Source organism: Electrophorus electricus, chromosome 17 (genome assembly GCF_041902795.1).
Source record: "Electrophorus electricus isolate QZ-2024a chromosome 17, ASM4190279v1, whole genome shotgun sequence".
NCBI classification, from domain to species: domain Eukaryota; kingdom Metazoa; phylum Chordata; class Actinopteri; order Gymnotiformes; family Gymnotidae; genus Electrophorus; species Electrophorus electricus.
Window position 1 is genome coordinate 12015552 of NC_137513.1, and position 12870 is coordinate 12028421.

A 12870-nucleotide genomic window follows, 5' to 3' on the forward strand; every position below is an offset into this window, starting at 1 on the left:
TTGCAGAGCAGAGCACAAGAGCACTCTTTCTTTTACACTGACAACCCTGCCTGTCTTTCTTTCACACACACAGATATGCTTGTGTTAAATAGTTAATACTTAAGTTTGAAGATATATTCACACTTCACACCTACATTTCATATTTAACCCATGATGTATCTAAAAGAGAATGAGAGAATGAATGCACACACATGCACACCAAACAGGAAATAAAACCACGCTCAATTTAAATGAGGCACACAGCTCATGAGATGGGCAGGGGGTGTGTGTGTGAATATGAGTGTTTGTGTGTGTGTGTGTGTGTGTGTGTGTGTGTGTGCAGGAGAGAGAGAGTTAAAAAAAGAGGGAGGTTCCTGTGGGTTAGCAGGAAGAAGGTGAATAACCAGCTCAGACCTGTGAGTAGATCTGTGAACGTTCTGTTGTGAGGCTGAAGGAGTGAACACAGAAACACACACACACACATGAGGGAGAGTGCATGTCTGTGCTTGTACAGTTGTGCATGCTTGACAAGTCCCTGGCATAATGGACAGGGCAGGATTGGACATCTCCACCAGGAACCCACAGGAAGATTTTGAGATCCTTCTGCGTGTGGGAGGAGGGACATATGGAGATGTGTTTAAGGTCAGAGGTTACTGCTAGTCTATTGCCTTTATTTCATACTAACCTTCAATTTTTCTCATCTTACCAATTCAGAGAAAATAAGCAAGAGAAAAGAAAAAATTAAAGAAAGACATATGGAAAGAAATAATGTACTTCATATATTTACGTTTAAGAATGTGTGCACTGAAAAATGTTTCTAAGGCTTTTCTAAATCTGTAGTGTTTGCATGTCAGTATTTATAGTAGATTACTTCTAAATTGAACCTGCATTAGGACTTGCATTTTAAGAACCAAAATCCTGATGTAACTTTGGGAGTTGAGCCAGAGATTTGTTAGGAGTTGTGTTAATAGGGTTTAATGGGGAGTACTTGAAATGTTGATAAGATTGATCTTTCTGATTTGTGTGACCAGCCACAGTGGCCAACAGGATACATTTTCCAAAGCTACTGGGAGTGTTATCACTTACCTGCTGCTCTTTCAAGAGGCACATCTTTGTGTGCAATATATGTGCAAGAAAGATATTTAGAGAAAGGTTTTGGATAAATATGTGTATTCACTGTGTATATGTGTTAGAGAGAGAGAGAGAGAGAGAGAGAGAGAGAGAGAGAGAGAGAGAGAGAGAGAGAGAGAGAGAGAGAGAGAGAGGCTCATCTGGTGGCATTAATGTGTAACAGACACTGCAGGTGCGGAAATGTGCAAGTGAAAGGCACTGGCCAAGAGACAGGAAAGCAGCACCCAAATCTCACCAGTCAACCATGTTAAGTGATTAAAAACAGCATAATACTGTTGCAGTGACAGTTTAAACACACTTCAAATGCCAAAGGGCCTCTTACATTACTACTGTTTTTTACGTTCTTCATTTTCTTAACAACAAAAAATGTGGTTTTTGGTCACTTGAGTTCTTTATTATACATGTGTGAAAGTATGGGTTGACCTAAAGGCAGAAAAATGACAATGAAAGGAAGAAAGGAAAAGAAGCAGTCTCTCTGCATTCTGACCTCATTGGAAGCAGCATTTGGTGCTGCTTGTCATGTTTGGCTCTGCATCATTCATCTTTATGGTTTACTGTTTTACTTTTCATTTCCTCCTTCCTCATATGAGCTGCTTTATTTTTGTGAGCACAGATAAAATTGTGGGGATTCTACACAGGGAAACACCTCTAAGGAGAGACATCATCAGTTTAATAATATTAATTAGAATTTGTGCCATGTTTGGCGATCTCACGTTGTTTTAAGCGTTTTTTGGGGGGCATCTTTATTTTAAAGCAGGGTGTATTATGCAAACGAGGGGCTATAGAACCTTTTACTTTTTCATCTCTACAGTGAGAGAGAAAGAGATATACAGCTGGAATAAATGCTAAAATGGCAGGTGTTAGCCTCCCACACAACCTAATTTGATCATTAAGCTGGCAAAGAAACATTAACAAAAATAACAAGATGGACACACACAACATATATATATATATTATATATATATATATATATATATATATATATATATATATATATATATATATATATATATATATATATATATATATATATATATATATAAACACACAATCTTCCACTGAATTAGAATTTCAATCTGAAGCAGACATATTCTAACTTCTCTGCTAAATAAAGCCTCAGGGAACCTAAATTTGCATTTTCTTTCTACTTAGGTTAGTCTTCCTCTTTTGGGCATACAGTGTGTATCATTCCATAGTGCAGTAAATGGCTAAATTATTTTGCCAGAATCTCTTCTCTTCTGATGTAAAGTGGGTGGTCCTTATGTTGCATAAGGTTACATAAGGTTTTACTCTCAACATTCAGAAAGATTATATCCCACCTCATCCTTTTCAGTAAGGATATAGTTTTGCTATAAAACTTAAACATAAATCGTATGTTTGTACTTGTGGTTCATTATACTGTAGTAATTATTTTGGTGTAAGAGATTCGAGCCAAACTCCATTTTAATGTAGTGTCACACAAATCAAGGCATGGCAGTGTTGCACCTTGTACAGAATGATGAGTTAATTTTAATCACATTCCAATAGAACAAGCTAAACTGACAGTAACTATAAGAAACCTCAAAGTAAAGTCTATGCAGTTTTTCATTATTCATGAAGTCTGTCATTTGTTTCTAACACCATTCTTTCATTTATATTCTGATCAAAACCATAAACACCTGTTATTCCATCAGCAACAGTAGGGTAGAGTATTATCAATGTGCATCTGTCTTTGAAATTATTATTTGTCTAAATATCTGGAATTTGATGTCTGATAGGATCTTTAAGTGCAATATCCTTTCTAACTCACCTCTTTGCTAGTTGGACCTGCCTACTGACTGTCCTGAAGTCATTCTGACTTCCCTCTGCTTCCTTAATACAACAGCACATAAATATAAAACAGTACTATCCATTACTAACCATACTCACCCATACTATCCTACTCAGTATTAATATAATTTAAAAAGCCTATTAATATAGGCTGCTTTATCATCTCTATGTCCTAATTCTTACAAGTTTCAACTTACACTTTTAGTATAAAAAAGTGATACAAATTTAACCTTCTGCACATATGGATTTTAATGGACTACCCACCTTGGTAGAACCCCTGAATTCCTGAATGAAAACAAAGGGGGTGCCTATTAAAAAGCTAATATCAAAAAGGCAAAAGGATAACTCCAGCCTAGAAAACTATTCAAATGAAAACTCTATATTGTAGAAAACTCTGTAATGTAGGATTCGTATCTGTATAACAAATTCTACATTATCTCACTGCTTAGGACTGAGCACCAGTGATAGCTAACATGAGATAATATAACATTTTATACTAATAATGAAATGCCAATCCAACACTGGAAATGAAAGGCAGGCCATCGGCTAACTCAACTAGCTAGCTAACATTAATATAAAGTCAAAAGTTAACTTCAGCTAACTAATGTTAGCTAAATAGTAACTAAGCAAAAGTTAGAAACTAGCTAACTTTAGTATTCATTCACAGACACTTGACACAATGTAATTCAGAAAGTCTGAAAGTAAGAAAGTAAACATGAGCTATTAACTATGGGAGTGAAGCATAAAACTTCCGTCAAGGTGAAGAAATGATATAGTATACTTCAGAGGAGTCAGGCATGAATCACAATATGTCAAACTGTTACAGCAGACCAATTTTAATTGTGCTAGCAGACATATTAAGACTATAACCAGACCACTGTGAGGTAGGTCTAATGAACCAGTTTGATTGGTTTTTGAGCAATGTTTTTATATTTTGGTGAATTTTATTGAACATTTTACAATACTTTTTGCACTTTATAATATGTTTTATGGGCCTTTAAGTGACTTTGTTGTTTTTCCAGTATGTTATAGAACATTTGTGTTTGTATTTACTGCTAATTCTACAATTTGGAAAATTCAGTAGACAGTGCCTTTGTGACAGAAAGCAGATTTTCCAGTACTACTGGCTTTACAGGTTCTGAGCAGTCAGGGTTTTTTCTCGTTACACAGCCAGAGTGATTTATTAATGTTTCATAAGTAAGCATTACAGTAATGCAGTCTCATTGATGCTAAAGTATGAATAGGTTTCTTAGGCTTGACTGTGGAAATAATGTCCCAAACCTTAGAGATATTAAGTGATAGTATGTCATTTTACATTCCTTAGTAACTGACACCTAGATTCTTGACAATTTTCAAATCTTGACAAACCTTCAGAGACAATGAGTAAAAAATCAATGTCTTTTCTCTGTGGTTCAATTCCATTTACAAAACCCTCTGTCTTACCATAACACCTATGGCTAAATGGATTTTATGCAGTCAGACAGAGCTATCTGGTCTGACATCAGGTGGTAAAACAAATATAGCCTTATATTATTTTCATACTGTCAAAAGAAAATGAATGAATAATTTTATACTGGCTAGTGAAAGCACAGAGCCTTGGGGCCCAGAATTAAGCCTTGGGGATCCTCTGCAAGAAACAGTGCTTTAAAAAAATACATACCCATGGCAACATAATATTAATAAGTACTTAGATTGTGTTTGTATGTGTGTAGGTGTAGCATAAAGAGACGCCTGTAGGCTGACAAACACATCTGTTCTCCTCTCACATGGTAAACTGTGACCTCTCAGCCCCACCCACTAGCTCCTGTTCTGAGTAAACAACAGAGAAAGCCACTGGGGAGCTTTCCAGGGGATCTGCTCAAAACATTTTAAATGTTTTAATTACAGACTAACTTAAAGAAAATTTCTACATGTTCATCTTGTTGTAAGATCATAACAAATTAATAAATAAGAACTCATATTGCAAAAGTGTTTCTTGGAGTCCATATATGTTGGTTATGTCATTGCGCTCTCATTTTCAAATCGCAGGAATCGAATTCAAAAGGTTGACAACTTACACAGAGTACAAGACTCTGGTATAGTAAGATACTACTGTATACATTGGTGATATTAGGAGTGGTGGATTACAGTGTACTATTGATTGAAACATTATGGCTATCCCTTAGGTTCAGCTATATAGCAGGTGTACACAATAAAGTTAACTGTCAGTAAAGTCTCTGAATTATTCAACCCCTTTAGGCTAGCCAATACCATTTAAATTTTAATCTGTACTAGTCTAATATTCTAAGGTTGTTATTGGGTAGCATGGGAATAAGCAAAATTTCAGGACACTAATTCAGCTCTTTCTTAATCCAGCCATATTTAGCTGATGCTTTTATCCAAAGCAACTTACAATTATGACATGAGTACAAATTGAGGGCCTTGCTCAGGGGCCCAACAGTGGCGGGGCTTGAACCAGCAACCTTCTAACAACAAGTCAAGTACCTTAACCACCAGTGGCATTATCATTACATCACATTATAATGATTAATGGGTGGGGATGGCCTCCCAAGTTCATAATTTAGTTTTGCTTATTCTTTAATTGCCTATTTATTTGCCTGGACAGTATAAATAAAGATATTGGTTTCTGCATTTTGAAAAAAGCTGAACTAAATGTAAATCGTATCCAGCTAGAAGTGGCTGCAGAGATAGCTTTCTGGATAGGTTTCACTTTATTTCTCTATTACTGATGACTGATAAATTGAGTTAGGGTCACCTTAGGTGAATCTAAATCCAGATCTTGACCAATGAAGCCCAAGTCAAGGTCCAAGACCAACCGGTAAGCTGAGATGAGATCAAGACCATGATTTGGAGAATGATTTCTTTATAGATTGGTGATGCATGTGTAACATGTATGAATGATGCCAAACAAACAAACAAAATTAGTCTGAATAATCAAGAAGGCTTTTAAAGTGAAATTAACAGTACTCACCATAACCAATAATAAGTATTGAAAATGAACTAATAACAACAAGATCAACAGCAATCATTAAAAACATGATACTAACAGATGATTGGACTTATTTGTGGCAAATTTATGAAGCCTCATTATGACCATTGTTCTCATTTTCACTTATGTATGAATCTTTAATATGAAAAAAACTATATATTTGCAGCATGCAAGAGCATATGGCATACATGTGCCCTACAGTAAAAGATCAGTTAAATCTGATTATTTAATGATTAAAGTACAGTGCTGTTCCTATAACAAGGGCAAGAATGTACCAAATATTCAAAACAAAATCAAACCTCAGTTGTAGCTGTGGCATGATCACAGCAAGAACAATATATTTTATAATTTTTGTAGTTATTTGTCCATGGATCAGATATTCTATGATCTTGGCTGGATTGGAAAGAACCTTTGAGTCCACAGTGCTCAGGACTGAATGAAGGATGAGTAAAAATTCACCTTAGAGTATGACCAAATAACTGATACATCTGTATTGTTTGGTAATGGATGAGTCCTCTTTATGTCTTTATGAATGTAGAGTTGTGTAAGAGTCTGAGTATGGCTGAAAAGGTTAATACCCATTTGTGTATGTATGTGTGTGTGTGTGTGTCTCAAGAAGTGCAGAAGCATGCTCATTTGTCAAGCAGGTGTTCTTTGTAAAGGGGAAATACAGAAGTGAGACTCTTGGATCATTATCTACACCATATTTCCCTGTGTGTGTGTGTGTGTGTGTGTGTGTGTGTGTGTGTGTGTGTGTGTGTGTGTGTGTGTGTTTTGAAAAGTACCCAGACACAGTTAATAGTAAAACATAAAATATTTTGAAAAGTAAAATTGAGATTCTAATCAAATAAATAAATAAATAACATTCATCTAATAAAATAAAATTAACACAATATTTTTGAAAAGGACAAAAAACAGGAAATGATGACTCATAGCCCCATTCTTCTTACAGATGTTAAAATCATATTAACACAAAAATCCAACTCCAAAACACAAATCAGTATCTTGTATCAGTATGTAGGTTTGCTTTGTACATTGTCTGCTTTTTGTTTCCTTCATTATAAAAAACAGTATTTTTTGGTTGCACATTCAGGCTTACATAGCTATGATGCAATTTAAAAAATGAAAAATTTTTAATCAAAATAACTAATTTAGCAGTTACTTATTTTTAATATCTCTTAATAAACCACATTACATAATAAGAGCCATTGTACTGCTTTTCATGAGTAGATTCTTTCTGTTCTAGATTCTTTGTGGAGTCACAAACTGTGGTCAGTGACCTTCTGCTGCTTCAGAGTGTGGATGTTTCTCTTTTGTCACTGTTGGGGGATTTGACATTATTACCATGATATCAGCAATATTAAAACATGGTCACAAGTAAACATAATTGCAAACACCTTTACACAAGAATGGCAGACTACGTTAAAACAAAATCCGCATAACAAGAAATGTATACATAAAATCTGGATAACAAGAAATTTCTTTCATCCAAAATCAGATAAAACAGTATAAATGTTAGGTACTACATCTGCTAAAAACAATGTATCTATGTTTATCCTAGACCTTCATTAATTTTTTTTTTTTTTTGTGAAACCAAAAGCTACAGCTACAGTTAAGGACCTTGGTGTAAGTCTTGATGCTGGTTCTTCAAGTCCCATATTAACAACATCTCTGAAAGTTCATATCATCATTTAAGAGACTGGTTCAAAATGCAGGAATTTGAACCCTATATAATAAAAAGCAGAACATGCGTCCATAACTTCTAGACAACCCTAACAAGAAATTACGAACATATATCTTCAGCTTTAGTAAACGCACATTGGCTTCCTGCTAAATTCTGCATTGCTCACATTTGATATTTAAACCCCTTGCTGATCTAGCAGTGAAGTGTTATACCCCATCTTGACCACTAAATTCAACAGCTTAATTATTATTCTATGCTATTCAAATGATGCAGGAATGTTTGTAACTGCTAAACTCTTCCACACAATACTAGACATTTAAGTGTTATTATTTTGACAACACTATTATACTCTCTATAAGTGAAACTGTGTGTAGATTCCTTTGTACTCTAGTGTGTAGGTTAAAATGCAGAAGTAGCAAAACATTGGGCTATTTTGACCCCATAGAGGAAGCAATGACAGCTATTCCATGTTTGGGTAATACACTAAAAATTAATTTTTCGTTAAAAAAAATCAACTAGTCCCTAAATTTAAATTACTTTTAATTAATCTGGCTCCTGATGCAACAGCACTCCAGAGGAGCATGAGCTTCATTATGGGCCAGTAGGGCATTAGGCACCACTGTGACCCTGAATCAATAAACTCTGTTTTATTGAGGTGGAGTTTGGGGTATGCAAAGCTGAACATTTTTAGTTGTTTTTTGGAGGTGCTTCATTACTTATGGCCACAGTCTGTGTTTCCACGGACACTGACGCAAAATGTGTGTAACTGTGGTTGCTGGTTGCTTGCCTGTTTGACCTTTCTAAAGCTCGGATTGTGTGTTGCGATTGAAGTGTGTGTGTGTGTGTGTGTCTGATAATTTGTAACCATTCTCATCTTTGTATTTATTTTAAATCATGGTTAACCCCCAAATGTCTCCGACCCTCTATCCTCTCCTCCACATAAGGTACAGTAATCCATCTACTAAATTTTCCACTCTCAAAATCAATGGCCTATTTTTAACTTGTTCTTGGGTGGGTGTGTATATAAAGGACAGACACAATGCCTGTGTGTGTGTGTGTGTGTGTGTGTGTGTGTGCGTGTGTGTGCGCGCACGCGTATATGTGTGTGAGTGTGTGCGTCTAGCAGAAAATGCAGAAGTGACAAACATTTGCTATATTAAAACACCACTTGGTAAACCCATTCTGTAAATGACTGAAAGGTCTGTCCATCTCTGTTCTAAGCATCCCCTTTTCTGTCTAAACTGTCCTTACTGCATCAGGTGTGAATGCAGACCACAAGACCAAACCAACTGAAAGAGGCCTCTTTTTTAATGCAAAAAGACCCAGATGCAATCAAACTACAGATGTAGTCACACTTACATCTTTGTGAAGAGTAGTTCTTAGGTGACAAACACTGTAGCTTAAGGTAGTCAGTGTCCATATGCTCCAGAGCTTATGAGTATACTTTGATGAAAAAATATTTTTTTGTTGTTGTTTTTTTTTCAATTTGTGGTCTCCCTAGAATTTTAAAGTAACAGTTTATTATTAATTGGCAGATATAAGGAACACAAAATATCACCACAAAATAATTTGGTTAAGTTTAAATTAATGTCTGTTATACTCTTATCTAATATTTGCGTGACTTGTGTGACATTCTAAGCTTTTGCCTGGGTTTTGAAATGTGGTCATACAGCATTTGTGGGACAATGAGAATAAATTAGACCAAAATGTAGACTGTGGTTTGCCCTGATAAATTTCTATTTTCTTCAGTACTTGGAAACTGAGGAACAAAACTCCAAGTTAGATTCATGTTTATCCACTAATCAGTCTCATGGCAAGTAAAATTCAGGCACATGCAAAAATATATTGAACTACTTCTTTAACTGAAAACAAAAAATTTGTCTTTGCTTTGTATGCAGGCCCGGAATAAGCAAACTGGGGATTTGGCTGCCATAAAGCTTATCAAAATGGAACCTGGTAAGCAGTTGTTTGTCTAAATGTCTTTCTCTGTCAGTGTGCTTTAACATAACTAACAGTAAAAATACTCAGCCACCAGTCATTTCAATATGAAATGCTCTAGTAATGGCTCAAGACTGCCAGTAAATTACATAACAAAACCATGGCCAAATCCAAAATGGCAACTTAAAGATAGCATAAAGCTAATGGCTTTTGCACTTGTTGTAGTATACGACTGGTGTTTATCAGTCCTCATACTAATAAGTGTCCTCTTACCTGCTTTTTCTTGTTCTTTTCTCTCCTCTCAGAGGATGATTTCTCAGTGATTCAGCAGGAAATCATGATGGTGAAAAGCTGTAAGCACAGCAACATCGTGGCCTACTATAGCAGCTACATCAGGTCAGAGAAGTATATCTAAGCATACTTGGATGGAGGGGAGTGGTCAGGGTTTGGGTTGTACCCCTAGAGAACCCTAGAGTTCAGTGCTTCACCCAAGGACATGAGGTCAAAACTGTGGATTGCATTTGAACTCAGTATATTCTACTATCCAGAATTTCCCTCTCCAGTGGTGGAGAACTGCATGCAGTTTAGTATCTGCTCAAATAGACTTTTCTGCTCAAAATCACCACAGTCATCTTAAAAAGGGTTTATAAGTAGGTGATGAACCTGGCATTTTAGAGCAAGGTAACTAGAGCAATAGCCCTTCTAGAACAGTCTTTCTAAATCCAATTGTTCTAGGACCTTCAAGATTTTGCTAAGCCAAGGACTGATGACCACACATAACTATTACCATGATGGGATTTGGTAGTCAGCTACTAATTGGAAGGTTGCCAGTTCAAGCCCCATTATTGCCAAGTTTCCCTTGTTGCCACTCCTGAGCAAGGCAATTAACCCTCAATTGTTCAAGCTGTATTCAGTCAGAATTGTATATTAATGCTGTAATAGTAACTATAATAAGTGGCATTGCTGTTCTTTGGTGTGTTCAGTGTTGCAGGATGCTTTATACAAATCCTTAGACTGGGAGTAAACTGATATGCCTTTTGTGTACACGGTAGGGCAAATAAACTGTGGATCTGTATGGAGTATTGTGGGGGAGGCTCCCTACAGGATATCTACCATGGTGAGTACAATCATGGCTTAGTACAATCTTTGGTGATTGTTGTTTCTCTCTCTCTCTCTCTCTCTCTCTCTCTCTCTCTCTCTCTAATACCTGTATCTGCACTTAAGTCTAAGCCTACAGGCTATGTCTAACAACTTAAAAGGCAATTACTGAACTATTTATAATGTTTGAAATAATCATTTTAACAATAATTAATAGTGCAAAATTTAAACATGTAACTGCAACATTGTCAAAATTAATAGAGATAAAACCTTTAACCCAAACAATTATTCTATTTTTCAGGCATATGAACAGTGAATATTTCAATAATGTAGATAATCCTCTCCATATTTCAATGTGCTTTCAAACACAGATCAAAACAAGTATTAAGACTGAAAAAGCAAATCCATAAAATGGGATTTTTCTGAAAACTATAGGAAATATTTTTCAGTTTAACCTAATGATTGTGTAAATTAAATATTAGAGTTGTATTTAGGTCAGAAGCAATGTTATAGGCCAATCGCTCTTTCTCTGTCCCTCTATCAGTAACTGGTCCTCTCTCAGAGCAGCAGATAGCGTACGTGTGTCGTGAGATGCTACAGGTAATCTCAAACATACTTCTTCAAACCCAGCCAAATTTCAAACAAATACCTTAGGGTGAGCTGTCTCAGAGCTATAGACCTATCAGATGAGATCAATGATGAGATATTTCAGCAAGCCAGCTCATTTAAGATTAGTTCCCCTTGTCCATATAACTATATTCAATAGGATTTGACTGGCAAAAACTGGTCTGAGGTCAACTGATTTAACTTTTTAACAGGGTTTAGATTACCTACATGGTCAAAAGAAGATACACAGAGACATAAAGGTAAATGTTAACACTGCAATTTCAATATGCATTATGAATTTTTAATTTTTGTTATTTTATTTTTATAGAATACTGTACAATACTAAAATCTAAACTTTATATATGTGCTTATCTTATTTTATTTTATTATTACTAAATTTTCTTGGAGTGCTTGCAGTCAAACAGATTTTAGGGTGGAAGTTTACTTTGATAAGGTTTTTCTGTTATAAAAATAAATCATAGAAAATAAATCACATATGTTTACTGTCTGTGACCATGAACTGTGCCACACAAATATCTTTCAGGAGATTCCAGTTAAATTATTATTTTTTTCACTGATAATCCCGTGGTAATGTACCATTTGGCAAATAATAAAAGTCATAATATTTTGGGGTTTTAAAGTGACCATGTCTGTTTCAGGGTGCAAATATCCTCCTGAATGACCAGGGTGAAGTGAAATTAGGTGAGAATGGTGGGCTGGTTGGGTTGTATTAGCCTTAGTGTGGTCTGCCACAGACATTACATGTTAAAGGGCAACAAGAGCTGTGTTCAGATTCAGACTGCTTGGCAAGAATGTATCTGAAATTAGATTTAATCTGGAATTTTCCTTTGATGCCTGAGATACAAGGAATGATCCAGAAATATTGTGTTTTCTAAACAAACATGTTTTTAAACTTATGTCCCCTTCTCTTTCTCGACTCCTAATATTTTAGCGGATTTTGGAATCTCAGCTCAGATAACTGCCACATTTGCACGTCGGATGTCCTTCATAGGGACACCATATTGGTAAGATTAACTGAGAAGGACAAAGTACTGGGAGATATTAGAAATTTTATCACTAATCTCTTAGTGTTAGTCTTCTGGATACGTGGCTTCTTATTTTAATAATATTTAAAAGATGAATCCCAATGAGGTAAAAACTTCATGGAAGATCAGTTTGTAATCTATTTACATTTACAAAATGTAATGCATGAACCTATACAGATGTGACACTGAACATGGAAAGATGAATTCTGCATTTGTCTAAAAAACACTCAACATTCACTGCATAGCTTAAGTCCAACAAAACAGTAAGAAACTTTGTTTATATGACACGGCATCTGCTAGGGAAGATACAAAATACTGGTATTAATGATAACTGTAATATTCAATAAAGAAAAAACTGACATCCTGTTAATACTATACATATGATAATATCATAAATAATCCAGAGTCAGTAACTAAGGCAGATGTTAGGCTTTAGGGATCTTTTGTTTATCCATTCATCTGGTTGCCTTTTCACTATCCATTAATTAGTGTAATTGTTCTTTTCATATACATTCATACAGTTATGGTTGCATAGATAGACTCTCCACGTCCCTACATGAAAATATCATTATCATGAAATTTCATATGCT

At 35.4% G+C, this 12870-nt stretch overlaps 1 protein-coding gene across 5 annotated transcripts in view; it reads left to right on the forward strand.

Annotated features, from left to right (window-relative positions):
- The first annotated feature begins 374 nt into the window (after positions 1-374).
- map4k1 (mitogen-activated protein kinase kinase kinase kinase 1) overlaps positions 375-12870 on the forward strand; it is a 52151-nt gene continuing 39655 nt past the window's right edge. For 3 of the 5 annotated variants that reach the window (XM_027022949.3, XM_027022950.3, XM_081700029.1), the window contains exons 1-8: positions 375-621; positions 9491-9548; positions 9836-9926; positions 10583-10647; positions 11173-11228; positions 11447-11494; positions 11894-11936; positions 12187-12259. In XM_027022949.3, coding sequence (XP_026878750.2) covers positions 523-621; positions 9491-9548; positions 9836-9926; positions 10583-10647; positions 11173-11228; positions 11447-11494; positions 11894-11936; positions 12187-12259 — 533 coding nt within the window. In that variant the 5' untranslated portion in view covers positions 375-522. Of the gene's footprint in view, positions 622-9490; positions 9549-9835; positions 9927-10582; positions 10648-11172; positions 11229-11446; positions 11495-11893; positions 11937-12186; positions 12260-12870 lie in introns of those variants that run through there. The other 2 variants (XM_081700031.1, XM_081700030.1) reach the window with 2 other exon arrangements.